The sequence below is a fragment of the Athalia rosae genome, chromosome 7, assembly GCF_917208135.1.
Source record: "Athalia rosae chromosome 7, iyAthRosa1.1, whole genome shotgun sequence".
Lineage (NCBI taxonomy): Eukaryota > Metazoa > Arthropoda > Insecta > Hymenoptera > Athaliidae > Athalia > Athalia rosae.
In genome coordinates, this window is record NC_064032.1 from 9,022,643 (window position 1) to 9,037,291 (window position 14,649).

General features: G+C 41.7%; 4 protein-coding genes across 4 annotated transcripts; 1 reads left to right on the top strand and 3 right to left on the bottom strand.

Annotated features, from left to right (window-relative positions):
- Positions 1–3,279: 3,279 nt before the first annotated feature.
- Positions 3,280–4,245, bottom strand: LOC125501886 (DNA polymerase III PolC-type-like). The gene has a single exon (XM_048659008.1). It carries the CDS (start codon positions 4,243–4,245, stop codon positions 3,280–3,282), a length of 966 nt encoding a protein of 321 aa, XP_048514965.1.
- LOC125501887 lies at positions 4,242–5,249 on the bottom strand. The gene is made up of 2 exons (XM_048659009.1): positions 4,493–5,249; positions 4,242–4,423 (listed from the first exon to the last, which is right to left on the bottom strand). Exons 1-2 carry the CDS (start codon positions 5,247–5,249, stop codon positions 4,242–4,244), a joined length of 939 nt encoding a protein of 312 aa, XP_048514966.1.
- Positions 5,250–11,018: 5,769 nt separating this feature from the next.
- LOC125501940 lies at positions 11,019–11,652 on the top strand. The gene has a single exon (XM_048659128.1). It carries the CDS (start codon positions 11,038–11,040, stop codon positions 11,638–11,640), a length of 603 nt encoding a protein of 200 aa, XP_048515085.1. The 5' UTR covers positions 11,019–11,037; the 3' UTR covers positions 11,641–11,652.
- Positions 11,653–12,275: 623 nt separating this feature from the next.
- LOC125501939 (piggyBac transposable element-derived protein 4-like) lies at positions 12,276–14,417 on the bottom strand. The gene has a single exon (XM_048659127.1). It carries the CDS (start codon positions 14,099–14,101, stop codon positions 12,323–12,325), a length of 1,779 nt encoding a protein of 592 aa, XP_048515084.1. The 5' UTR covers positions 14,102–14,417; the 3' UTR covers positions 12,276–12,322.
- Between the last annotated feature and the right edge of the window lie 232 nt (positions 14,418–14,649).

The following is a 14,649-nucleotide window of genomic DNA, read 5'->3' on the forward strand; positions in this document are numbered from 1 at the left end:
CAACGGTAGCGGTAGCGTTAGGTGAGAAACGGTAGCGAGAGACGGTAGAGTTTGGAAGGCGGAAAAGGAAGATCTGAATTGGTGAGGAAGGATCTAGCCAAAACGTCCTGTCTGTTTGACGGTATCTCGTAGAGTAGGACGAGTTGAGCGCCGGTGTCCAGGATCTTCTTACTCGGAAATCGTCCGGATTGGCGATTCCCTCTCCTAATTAGGCCACAGGTGTAGGGCGCAATTCTTCGGGTGACAATTGAATTTGCCTATTCGGCGCCTCTCCTCTCCTCTGACGTCATCATCCATGCTTTCTCATCGGCCGCGCTCGCTTTTGAATACTGACCGGCTGGCTGTCTGCGTTCAGAAGGCCATCCAAGGCTGCGTCGACTCAGGCACTTGGAGTCCTCATCCTAAGAGCAACATCTCTATCCTATGTCGTCTCGGGAGTCGGAATGTAGTCCTGGGCTCACTTGTGCCTCGGCTCCTACATGTCTTCCTAGGCAGAACGTCATCTCGGGAGGTTACCAAGTTTTACCCGGTGACGGGATCAGTTCCGGAACGGTAGATGTTATTTTGGTCTGGCTCCTGGCCAGTAAGTTACGGGACGGGAGGTGACACTACTCAGTTCATGCCACCCTATACGCCGCCTTCCGTAGCATCCATTCGTCGATAGCAGAGCGTCTAACGCACCTATCGTCTAGCGGGAGATCGTAGACGGGTCGTCTTGCGGTCCTATACGCCGGTAGCGATTCGGTAGATCGGAAGGCGGGAGATGTTTGCGATGCTGTCATCAGCTGGTGGTCCGGTCCACCACGGGAGAGTGCACATCGGTAGTCTGATTGGCACGGATGACGTCAGAGTTGTACCCTTGGAGGAAAGGGCCCGGGAGGTCCTCGTAGGTCGTCCTGGCTCAACTCGTCGGTATTTTCCCAGGTCACATAAGAGAATATTCGGAACAACAACGAAAATTAGCTTAACATACGGAATATCTCTTATTTCAATTTAGCCTTGGTGATTCGTTTCGGTGTGCTGCAGTTTTCTAGATTATTAACGAAAAACGGGAGGAAATTCCGGGAGATTTGGGTGCCGTAGTAACGGGGCTGAAAACGCCACGTTACAATGTATAGGTATTGTAACAAGTAACGTGAGCCAGCGACAAAGAACGAGGCCCGGTTCCGGTCGCGCCAAGAACAGAAGGACTACGTGACAGTTAGAGGCTATGCAAAATTATGAAGCCGCGCTCTCGCCAGGGCGCGACTTGAAGTCAAGCCACCAGAACTATAAAAAGCGGACAGCAACCAGAAAACGGGGGGCTCAACCAGCTCACAGCTGTGGGTTAACCGACTGACTCATAACCTTGCAAATTTCACTTAGCAAAAATAGCGTTTGATTCTTTTTACTCAGAGGAATTCTGCACAACTAGAATAGTAGTCGAATCAAAAAAGGGAGAAGCCCAAAAACAAATCGGGGGGGAGGGGGGGCGAAGAAGAGGGCGCGCAGGGTCAGGCTGGCTGCCGTGACCTCTTCGGACGCCACCCAGTCTGCGAGTACGGTAACATCCCCACCAGCGCACTCCGCCGAAGGAAGCTCAGTAAGTGGGCAACCTGAAAGCGGAGTGCGACAAAACAAGAGGCCAAGGCCTCTTAACAGCACTCCGCCTGAGGCTCACCCGGCTCTCAAGAGGGGCAGGGAAATCCTCAAGCCAAGGAGGTATGGGAAAACAGCTAAGGGCGGAAGGCGGGTGGCGATTACACCCTCGGACTACCCTGCTGCCACCCTAAGCTCAGGCGGAGCTGACCTGGTGGCGCAGGCGCTCTGCGGGGCGATGGACTCGATCCCGGAAGGGGAGGGGATTCCTCGCTTCGACGAGTACCGGTGCGACCAAGGGATGCTTTTGATTACCGGCTCCAACGAAGGGGCCGTTGAATGACTCAGGCGGGTGGTGCCTACAATAAAGACCTGGGAGGGGGCCTCACTCCAGCTTCTGGAGAGGGGACAACTCCCAAGGCTAAGCAAGATGACGACGGTCATACCCGGCTTGCCGGATAAGACTGAAGTCATCCTGACCAGGCTGGAGCGCCTCAACACCGGTCTTCAGACTTACCTCTGGCGAGTCTGGGACAGAAAGGACGGACCAAAATCCATCCTTCTGGTGCTGGGAGTGTACGCAAAGTCTAGGGACTGGTTCAGGGGGGCTGGCCTCATGGCCCACTACGGACTCGGAAGGGTGACCTTCAAGAAAACCCGACCGAGTACCGGCGAGGGACAGGGAGTCTCAGCGTCCACTGGCCAGGGAGTTATGGTGGCCGGGGTCACGTAGACCGGGGGACTGGTCCGCCGACATCGGCGGCTAGGGACCGGTCGACGCATCGACGCATGCGTGGTGAGATCTAAGCTCGTGCAGGAATGCACAGCTCTGCTGAGGCAACTAGCGCAATCAAACCGCGTGAAACTGCTCTGAGTGCCGGCGCACAAAGGCATCGAGGGTAACATCGAAGCAGACCGACTAGCTAAGAGGAGAGCTTCACGACATGGCCCAGACAGGGGCTGCCAAATCGGGGTCCCTACGGAACATGTCAAAAAACTAGCAAAGAGGATTGCTAGGGATAAGTTCGCAGAGCTTTTGGGCAATGCACCGGGCATGCTACACACGAGGGGCCTGTTTAAAGGACCCTCGAGCGGGCTCGGTGAGGAGCTGATTAAACTAAGCAGAACCGAACTGGGAAGCGTAACAGGGCTTATCACGGGCCACTGGTACACAGGCGAACACCTCGTCCACCTTGGACTCAGGGAAGAGGCGAGCTGTCCCAGGTGTGGCGAAGAAGCGAAAACACCACAACACCTCTTAGAGCGGTGTAGGGGTCTAGTGGGCCCCCGTACGGAGGCCTTCGGACCTAACTTCACCGGCGAAGTGGGTCAAGAGGGAATAGGAGTAGGTAGGCTCCTGCTCTTTGCCAGGGCTGCCAACCTAACTACCATTCCCATAGTGTAGGTTGCCCGTAAGGGCTCGGGCACAATGGTCCTCGAGGACTGAGCGCCCGGGTATAACTAAATAATACAATACGTTAAATAAAATTTTATTTATAACAATTTAATTGGAATTTATAATAATTTTAGTTTCACAATAAAATTTAATGATAAAACTTTCATTTTTAACTTTAACTGAAAATAAAAAGTATGAAAGTTGAGTTTTTATTTTTTACGAATTATCGCAAATTAGGTAGATAAATAATAGAATTTTATATATTTAATCATGGAACAATATTTTAAATATCAATTAATACTTATTTAGGTATTGCATTCTTGATAGTTTTCAAGAAAATCATTAATTTTTTTCGGGATTTTTTTATCTCTGGTGACCCTTGGTTTATTTAAATCATTAAGCTCAGAGAGTAATTGCACTAATCTTTTGTTTTCTTTGTCCTCACTTGCTGCTAACATCATAATCAAATCTATTCCTGCGTTTGCAATTTTTTCCAGCATATTATCGGACACGATTCCTTCCAAAATTTTCGAAGATGGCATTAACATATCAGCTTTTTGACTTTTAGCTTCATTTACTAAGCATTCTACATATGATTTTCGAGAATTAATCAATTTCTCCGACCCAATAAATTTTGAAGACAGCTGTTGCAGTACTTGTACATCATCCAAGGATTCATGGAAATCTCCATTCTGCTGTAATAAATCTTCAGCAAGCTTGCTTAGCTTAAAAAGTCCAGGGCCTCGTCTTTCAGGATATATCTTTTTCAATATTGATAACGTGTCAGAGAAGTCAACGACGTTTTTAAATGTTTCAACCATTGAATTTTGAATGATAGCCCGAATCAAATGTCCAGTATCAAATGCAGCGTTATGAGCAACTAATAAAAATGGCTTACAAGAAATATTCAAGAATTCTTGAAAGGAAAGCAGAGCATCTTTGAACGTTATCGCTTCAACTTCTTTATCACGTAAATGAAGCGTTACACAATCTTGATGAAGACCCGTTACTTTAGATGCTGATGGATTAATTTTTTTTGTCGGCATTGCGTAAACACTGAAAGAATAATCTTTGAGTTTGGCTGCAGTCTGTAATACGTCAGCATTTTTCTCAAAACCTGAAGTTTCGAAATCAAAATAAACGATATTGAAGTCTTCTTGATTAACGAGATTTTGCTGATTAGATTGCAACGTTTGCAAAAATTGAGATTCCAAAGCAAAATTCGTTTTTTCTGAGTCTATATCGAATCCGCAATTGGACTGATAATTCATTCCTTCGGTATTTTCTTTTTTTTCCGCAAATTTTCTCTTTCTTGTTTCAATATGTTTCGTCGAGTTTTAGATTGTGGTAATTTTGATTTTTCTGCCCTTTGAGATTTCATTTTGTCAGCTTTTACTGTGAATGATTCTGTAAATTTACTCGGGGAAACATTCAGCTTCAACATTACATCTAATAGATGACGATCACAATAATTTTGTGTACAAATTGTACTAGCCAACCGAAAATCAGCAGACTCACTTAGACTGTAACAGCGGTTTTTCAGTGCTTTGTGAGCCATTATATTATTGACACTTTCGTTTGCTTGGCTTGAAGCAGCAATCGAAAATTCAGCTGCATTGTTTGCATATTTTATAAATATCTGTTTCAACTTATTGTACAACGCTGCATCTTTTAGTAAAATTTTTTGTTTTTTATCATCATTCGACTTTCGACTACACCATTTACCGCAGTTTTCGTGATTACCAAACGCATGATCCGGAATTTGACGTAAAGCATCAGCTAATTGAGCAGCATTACCTTTATTTTGACTCACAGCATAACCAAAGCATTTTTTGAGATGCGGAATTGTTTTTCTTTGTTTTATTTCCGTAAACTGTTTTTGTAATCTATACAATTCATTTACAAAATGTTTGTTCAAATGATTCTTATCTGCCAGTTTGAAAATTTTTTCTTCTCTATTTCTACGTACATTTGCTATAGTTGAGCTATCTTCATCCCCTATAAGTACACGAGCACTGACTGAAGCATTTTGAAGGATGGTACTATTATTGAGTGATTGAGCACCAACATCTGGCTCCATTGCTTTTGCACTACCTTCAAAATTTTTCCGACAGTCATGGTCATCTTTTTTATGACCCAAATCACATAGTCGACACTTGCGATTGCGAGACGAGAAGTCTAAAATTTTTTCGGACAAAAACCCTATAACAGTTTGCATAACTATTAAGGCTACCGTAGCTTCTACCGGTTCCACGCTTGCTCCATCCCATATCATATGAGAGGATAATATTAACTATTTGCCCTACAGCTGAATCGAATTTCGCCGAATTATGATCGTGGTATTATTATTATAGTCTAATGACGATATATTTTTATCGTTTGAAGATTGAAGATCAGTCATAAAAGGATAAATTTCTTGCACTATTTCTGGAGGGCTGAGAGAAAAAAAAAAAATAAAGTATGAGTTCAGACAGAACAAATAATTGACAAAAAATTTTTACATACTTTGCCTTATTTACAATTCAACCAATAAGATGAATGAATTTTTAAAGTTATTCAAGATTTGTAAGTGCTGGGCTACTCTTATCTAATAATGACTGAAAATTTCACCTTCGTATGCATACTGAATAAAGAAAATAGCAATGATTTTCGTTATAATTATGAGTAATAGTCGATGAAAAAAAATATTAAAAAAATAAAAATTACTCCTTTCAGTTCTTTTCTTCAATTTGTAATATTATCTATAACTAATTGACGTTCTTCTTCAGCAGCCTGTTAACAACTTTCTTCAGCTCTTTCTTCCAGGGCTGGGCCAATTTCTCTCTCATATCTTTTGAATAATGTTGATGAAATTGTTGAAATATTTAAACAAGCCAATAATTTATTTAATGCTGTGTATCCCATTCCAACATGTACAGTACCTAGAGAAAAAAATCAAAATAATCACATTTTGAAACAATTATGGAATTGATGAGATTATTTTAATTGTAAATATCTAAATTACTTACCCAAAATAGCTTTAGTATTTACGTTTGATTTATTTTTTCTAGAATTTGAAGAGCGCATTTTCCCTGTTGGGACTAACGTATTAATAGAGCATTTGTCACAAAGAATTGTTAGCATGGAGTTAAGTCCAACACGTTTTTCGTTGACAATATTGTTTGATGACAGTAATTCTTGACAATTGTTGCATTTCAAATTTTTTGCAAGAATCGGCAACTCAACCATACGTCTACCAGGACAAATTTCATCAACTTTGAAATGAGGATTAGCTATTTCATTACGTTCCACTTTTCCTCGTTTCATAATTATCACTTTATTTGCATTATTATCCAATACTTTTTTTTTTGCAAATTTACCTTTATGACGTAAACAGTCTGACATTTCAATTGATTTATTTTTTAATTAATAACGTGTTGTATACTTTGAAATTTTTGTTTGGTTATGTCTTACGACTATAATAATAATAATAATAAATACTAAACGCGAGAAAGACGCGCAGTAACATTCAACGTTGTTGCCACGATCATTTCTCGAGTTTTGGAGATGTATGTGTAAATACACGTATGAATACTATTAGGATGTGTGTCTGAAAAGTACGACGGTACTTTGACATAAGTTTTTTTAAAAGGCGATAGTCGGCTAACGCTCCAACTACGTTATGCTTGTATTAGCTGAGCTATACTTTTGAACGTCGATATTTCACAACAACTACCTTAACGAATAATATTCAAGGTTATGACAAATCTACTGTACATTTTTTATTCTGCTGAATGACGAGGAATGCGATGCATCATCAGATATAAGGTATACTCATGGCATTTTTTTTTTGTGTAGACAGATAATGCTAAAATGAAAATATGGCAACAAATCGTTTGATCCGCTTGAATCAGTTGATCAGATGCTGTGAGCTTCTATATATATACTTTGAAAGCCCCTGTTCGATTTAATTGATTCCTCGCCATTCAATGACCAATATATCTATGTGAAGTTTCTCATTATGTATTAACATTTCTATTATGAATGAATAAAGATCATTCGAGTGAAATCGAAAAATAAGAATGAATATATGACATAAATATTGTACATCGTTAGAGGTCAGTTATTTCTTTATTTCTATCTATTTTTAGTATACTGTGACGTTGCATTTGGGATTCAACGTCCCAGTAGCTGCCTAATTGAAGCAGGTAGCGAAATTACGGCAGAAAGACGTCCGAAATACCGACAAAACCCTGGGAGAAATCAGAATGACACTCATTAGGCGGGTCAACGTAGTTTTGATACGCTTCGTAATTTATGTTTGCATAACTCGGTAACTACGACTGAACGAAGACATCTCTACCGCACCATAAAGGCATCTCTACCGTACCCGTGATTCTCTCAGTACCGCGCCATGACTTCCCGCTATGTTTTTTGCCGCTGATATCTACCGCTACGTCGAACCTTCCGGATGTGCAGCTCCGGATTGCTACGTTGTAAAGGCATCCGAGGGCAGCATCCCATATATAAGAAGGTTGTTGATTATTTGTGGATCAAAGTCAGACGGAGTAAAAGGATCCGCATACGACCCACTACCGCTGATTCTCGCTATATCGCAAGATGACTGATTCCCGAAGTAGCGTGGGAAATAAGGCTACTCGCTACGGCAACAGGGTCCCGCTGCAGTTGAATCCCGGAGGAAGAAATGAAGTTTTCTCGAGGTGAAAATCAGCTACACCACCTAGTGTTCTCGTCTCCGGTTCCGACGTCATATTGGCCCTCAGAAAGACCTATGACAGTATCGCAGCCCAAAGGAGAGTAACCGTCGTGTCGATGGGTGAGTGTAGCACCCCACGACGTCTGGAGGAGGATGAGGATGAGCGCAACATTCTCAGGCCTCCCTGTGCTACAGCTGATCGTTGGTTTCTGGTGAACCTTTCACCTGTGGTTTTTTTCTAGCTAGGGCCGGAAGGTCGAGAGGCTGCCGCACCAGGAAGAGGCCCAAATAACGCACCTTACCGCATCTGATCAGCAGGAAATTCCCGCCCGGAAAAAAAATAATTACCGCACTAAATCACAGATTCGCCGCATAGAAGGAAAAGAGAGTACAGTACCGCACATGTCCCGCTGCTCGCCGCCAACACCTAAGTTCCCGATTGCTGACGAGTCATCCCGAATCTTAACGCAGAAATCACGTGTGCTGAAAGACCAATAGTATTGCCCAATTGACGCCCCCCCCCCCCCCCTCCCCCCTCCTTCCCTAACGAGAACGAGGCAAAGAAGAGCCACCGACTACGAGGACGAAGATCGCCTCCTTCTTCTGCGTTCAGCCGTCTACGAAGATCGACGTATTTCTTCGTTACCGCTTTACCCATCGCTCAGTCTATCGCTGAATTTTCGCATATTATACCGCAAAAGTGCATCGCTAATACCACTGTCTACATTTCTTTCTCTCTGCATTCAAGGTAAAGTCTGACGCTCTGTTGCATGGAATCCGAAGCCTCTCCGAAAGAGTATTCTGTTGTGTAGCGGGCCAATTAAGGGCCCGTGATTTGGTTCATTGATCTTTGACTCTGAGGAGCGACTTCGTGATTGCCTAAGCTTATTTCGCCGCTCATTTTGTTGAATGTTTTTGTAGTATTTTTTGATTATCTTTTATATTTACGCTATTTGGGATAGAGCCTTACCGCATGCTTCAGTAGAGTACAGTAGGGGCTGATGTATTGGTTGCTGGACGAATTATTACTTGTATCGCTTTATCTGATAGAGCATTATATGAAAAAGTGTCACGATTGACCCTCCTAGGGGTAATACCGATGCGGCTGAGCGCAGTCGCGCTTAATTCAGGAATAAGATACCGCTGTTCCTTTCGCTGCCGCCGGATAATCGCTATCAGCTACATTTATGGTCGGTTAGTTATTACCGCCGTCAATTCAGCCTTCCGCTGAGAAAACTCGACAAGCATTGCATGTAATTAATTATCGCATTTCCTGTATCGCTTGATTTGTTTCGTTCTAAGTTGGCACCGTATTATATTTTGTCAATACCGCTGTAATATACCGCCGCGTCGCGGCACGCTACGTCCCGCTGTCCCGCAAGGACGTCCATTGTTGTGATTCAGCTTGACGCAAGAATAGCTCCGTCAACGAGCAAATTCAATCATCTCTAACGATCTAACCGAGTTTAAATCCTGAGCTAAATGTCGTTATGAATCAACGCTTACCGCTGCTAATGATTTTACTGCTTGACCACTAATTGTTGTTGATCCCGCTGTGTTTAAATCTCCCTCGCTCTCTCCCAGCCATCGCATTGATCGCTCGCGCAGCAGATCACTGCACAGCGATCTTACCAATTAAAACCGCTTGAGGTTTCTTCGCCGCGCCACTTGGTGGCAGGTCAGGCGCTGCAGCTGTGGCGGTCTCGCCACCGTTACCGACACCATCGAGCGACAGCAGCGACAAGCGGCGAGCGCGGAAGCAGCAGCTCAAGCCGCGAGAGATTTTCGGGATAAAAGGGAGATCGAAGATTCTCGAAAGGCCTACAACGGTGGCGCACGCCTTTTCCCTTGGTTAGAAACTCTTCGTCACGATTTTCCATTAGCATTAAAAGTTCGCATCAATAAAAAAACGAATAAAATAAACTTGTGGAGTCCGGTGTGATTGCAACCTTCCTATTATCCCCGGCCCCACACAACAGAGCTACAGGTATCATCATCTTTTTCATCATTGCGTCTAGCAGTCTATTCTATCTATCTAATCTCTTTATCAATCGCATCTAATCTACCTTCAATTGATCAATCGCGCTCTAATTCAATCTAATAACCTCTCAATCTGTTCCAGTGCTTATTTTCATTTATTCTGCAGTTATCAGTTTCATTATTTCGTGCTTTTTGGCTTGTTTGCAGCTACTTTGAAATGTTGGCTACACCACCGTATGGCTTGCACGTGCCTCACCAAGCTTTAGCTAATTTCTACTGCGTTATTGCTAATTAATTGTGATTCTAGCCTCACATAAATAATAAACAACCGTAACTGTGATAAATAAATTTGTGAAATTTAAGTTAGTGATATATACAGGGTGGCTGGTTTCAAGTGAAACACCTCAATATGTAGAAAACTTTGCGAGATACGAGGAAATATTTTCCACAAAAGTTGTAGGGTTCGAAAGGGGAAAAAAATTGGTGTTGTTTCAAATTTTCCAAAACGACCTTGTCTAGGTCAAATCAAGGTCAACATTGTTTTTTTTGAATGGAATGCCATATTTTTGTTCCGAGAATCAGATAGTGTGGGAAATTTCGCTTAAAACATACATGAAACTTTTTTTTATTGGATCAAAACCAACGGAGATAACGGCTGATTAAAGGTGGAAATGTCAGCGCGTCCACGACTATCGCTTTGGTGCATGGACTTTCCTCTCCTTTGATTGGTGTTGAAATCTTTCTGTTTTAAATGGAAAGATAAGAACGACAATAACAACAACAGTAGCAATAATTATGGCAACGAAAAGTTTCTTCATCAACCGATAATAATTAGCCTGATAGTTAGGATAGTTGCTCATTTTTTTCGACTTGGTATGAAATTTGTGTTCTAGTATTTTTCGGTTCAATACAATTGGAATTAAAACATTGTTTTCCGTAACAATTTTTGAATATCTTCATTTTTCTAATTTCACATTTGAACAATTTCACATTATTTATTCATTTCTTATAGAGTTGTTTTCGTTAACTTGACCTACTTGAATATAATTTTTCTGGCGGTTTTATATTAACAATAATTATCGGTATTTCTCAATCTGTAATCCAAGTTTTGCCAACAACCGTAACAAAACGTACTGATGAGAAAATCTTACATTCAATAGAATGTAAACAAACACCTTCACCGCATAAAATTTATCTCTACTTTAGAAGAGGACACAAATGTCACTCAACAATGCGAGTACGCTGATAAGAGGTCAGTCACAGAACGAATTTCTTGGGGATAAGTTTACCGAAATCGCGTGTGAAAAATTGTTGGCCTGGCGGGATTAACTTTAGTATAAGTGCAGCTATCAAAATTGTGCGCGATTGTGTTCTATGACTCAAAATAATGATAATAACAACAACAACAACAACATCAACAACAATAGTAATAATAATGGCAGACAATAACGGAGATCGCAACTCTAATACAATAGTTGATGTTATTATGACTTACGGTGCATCTCGCGGATGCACAAGGCTTACGGCGCGACAATATGAACACGATCACCCGAATCAGCGGCATCCTAACCCTTCCACGGTAATTCCACTAGTGAACAGAGCTCGCAGTGGGGATCTCAAAAGAAAACGATCTAAGAGAGACCGCGATGAAGACCCATTAACAGTCACAGTGCTGGGAATGGTTGCAATGAATTCTCACGTCAGTCAACGCGAAATAACACGGGAAATAAACATTTCACGGTGGAAATTTGGGCAAATATCGAAAAAATTCCATATCCATTCCTATCATATTTCACTCCACCAAAAACTTACTGATGATGATAAGGTTGCGCGGGTAGCATTTTGTAGGTGGGCTCAGGATCAATTGGGCTGTGATCCGATGTTTTGTAACCGCATAATATGTAGTGATGAAGCAACATTCCAAAATACCGGGGAATTAGATAGGCATAATTGTCACTACTACTCGGACGTGAATTCGCACTGGGTCTGACAACTTGACAACCAACATCGTTGGAAATTGAACGTATGGTGTGGAATTGTCGACGCCAATCTCATAGGACCACATTTTTTTGAAGGCAACGTCAACGGCGCTAATTATCATGATTTCTCATAAAATGAGCTGCCACGATTTCAAGAAGGAATCGATCCAGAGATTAACAACCAGTTGTGGATCCAACAGGATGGTGCGGGTGCACATTATGCCCGCATCGTCACTAATTTTTTAAATCTGCGATATCCACAATGCTGGACTGGCCGCAATGGTCCTGTTCGCTGGCCGACAAGGTCGCCGAATTTAACGGCACCAGATTTTTATTTGTGGGGCTACCTGAAAGGTATTGTTTATGCAATGAAGCCTACAACTGTAGACAACCTTAGAGAAAGAATAATTATCGCGTGTGCCGAAATTGCACAGGAAGTATTGAGGAGAACTATTGATTCCTTCAAACGCAGATTGCGATCGTGCATCGATTCAGGTGGAGGCATCTTCGAAGACTGATTAACACGTTAACTGCCGTGTCACCCGTATTCGGGTGACAGCAAAAGTTCTCATCAGGCCACGTCACCCGTATTCGGGTGACTCCTTCCAAAGGATTTCCGAACATATTTAGATAAATATATGACAGGAGATAATAATACTGTTGAATTTTTTTAAAAATCGTTTATTAACAAAATTATTTACAGTGCAAAATATTGAAGCATTCACTGCAAAGTTGCGGTTGACCAGGGCAGCTTGGACAAAAAGTAGTGGGTTTTCTGAGATTTGCTCGTGCCTTTGATCGTTCCAGTTCTTCTCTTTTATTTGCGTAACACCGCTTGCATGCGCGTCTAAGGCTTTTCCCCAAATTATTTCTGCGAACGGCGATGCAATGCGTATTTCGTCGAACAGAAGGCAGTGTTAAATCTTCACTCAGTCCTAGTAACTTTGCAGCAATCAGTTCTCTGAATCGTCTAATATTTACAGTTTTCTTTGTCGCAATTTTGTAAACGACCAAAGCGTTTACAATTGACGTCCCCAGTAGAAGTTCAACACCAAGCTTCCTATACCACTTGATTCCTTTCCTCATCGTCGAAGCATAGGAAACCATTTGGTCTGAATAATCTATACCACATTTACCCTTATTATATTCGAGGACGGCCAGAGGTTTGAGTCTTGCGGATGGCTGCTGGCTTGAAGAAGCAGCATGAATGTTTTTCGTGCTTTGTGTCATGATAGGAGCGTGTTTCGTAGATAATATTCTCACGTCACGTGTGTCTCTCCATTTGAGTACCACAATCCCGTTATCATCCTCTTTAGCTACCATTTCTCCCCTTAGTTTGCAATTAAGAACATCTTTTGGTATAGATTTCTTGTTATGTCTAAGTGTTCCAACTACATGAGTCTTGCGTCTTAGGCATGATATAGCTAACTCATAGCTTGTATAAAAATTGTCAATATACAATGTTCTTCCTTGATCGAAAAGTTTCTCTGCCAGTTGTAGACACACATTGTGTGCCAATCCTGTTTCTCTAATACCTTCCGCTGATTTACCAGAATACCTTTTCATTGCCCATGTGTATCCTTCGCTTGAACATAATTTGAATAACTTGATTCCGTACTTGTGCGCTTTATTTGGAATGTATTGCTTGAAAATGAGTCTTCCACGCCATGGAATTAACGTTTCATCGATAACAATGTCTTCTCCAGGCGTGTAAGTTTCCTGATACTTTCCCACCAATTTGTTAAAAAATGGAAGTATTTTACCAAGCCGATCATCACGGGCAATGGACATATTATCGACAAAATGAAAATTGCAGAATAATAGTTCAAATCTGTTTCGTGAAATAATTTGACGCGGTAGCCGGAAATTGTACAATTCGTTTTTGGCCCAATAATTGGCTATTGGGCTCACTTTTACAAGTCCCATCCACAACAATAATCCCAAAAATTGTTTTATTTCTTCAGGATTTGTTGGTTTCCATTTATGCATTCGTGAACCTGGAGTCAGCCTCGATTCATTTAGTTTTTGTTGTGCATATCTATTAGTTTCTAATACCAGCAAGTTTATGATTTCGTCATCGACGAACAACGTAAACACATCATACGGATTTATATCGTCAGGTAATTGCTTATTCAGACCGCCTGTTTCTTGAAAAGAAATTGATTTTTGCCGACCACTAAATTCACTCCATTCACTTTGTTGAACTGGAGCTTCCTCAGTATCATCAACGTTGCTTTCTTCTTCCACGACCAAATCTCGTAACATCTCGTCAATAGTATCTTCATAATATTCATTATCACTAAGATTGCATTTATCCGTATCCGTATCAGAATCTGATGATATGATACGATTTACTTTTCTTCTTTTTGGCAATCTGATCACTTCCTCATCGCTGCTATCCGAATTTGAGCAACTAGCGTGACTAGTCTTCCTTTCACTGCGATATGAATCACTGCACACTGACTTTTTCATCTTTCTCTTCACTATTGAAAAATTATGGGCAGAGATATTAGTTGTACTACTCAGTACACGGCAAAGATTACAACTGCTCGTGCAGAGTAATAACGTGATAAATGAGGATCGTAATAGATATCGGGCTGAGAGTACCGAAAGATATGTAAACAGACATGCGGTAGCAGAGCACGCATCTTACAGTGGCGCCGGTGGCCTGACGGGGATTTTGTTGTAAACACGCGTGGCAGTCAACGTGTTAAATAAGCACGAGCGTCACGACAAAAACATAAAGCTGTTGGGAAGTTCATCGAAAACCGAGCGAATCAAATTCAAATTTTATACCAAGTCGGAAAAAATGAGCAACTATCCTAACTATCAGGCTAATTATTATCGATTAATGAAGAAACTTTTCGTTGCCATAATTATTGTTACTGTTGTTGTTATTGTCGTTCTTATCTTTTCATTTAGAACACGAAGATTTCAACACAAATCAAAGGAGAGGAAAGTCCATGCACCAAAGCGATAGTCGTAAAAAAAAGTTTCATGTAAGTTTTACGCGGAATTTT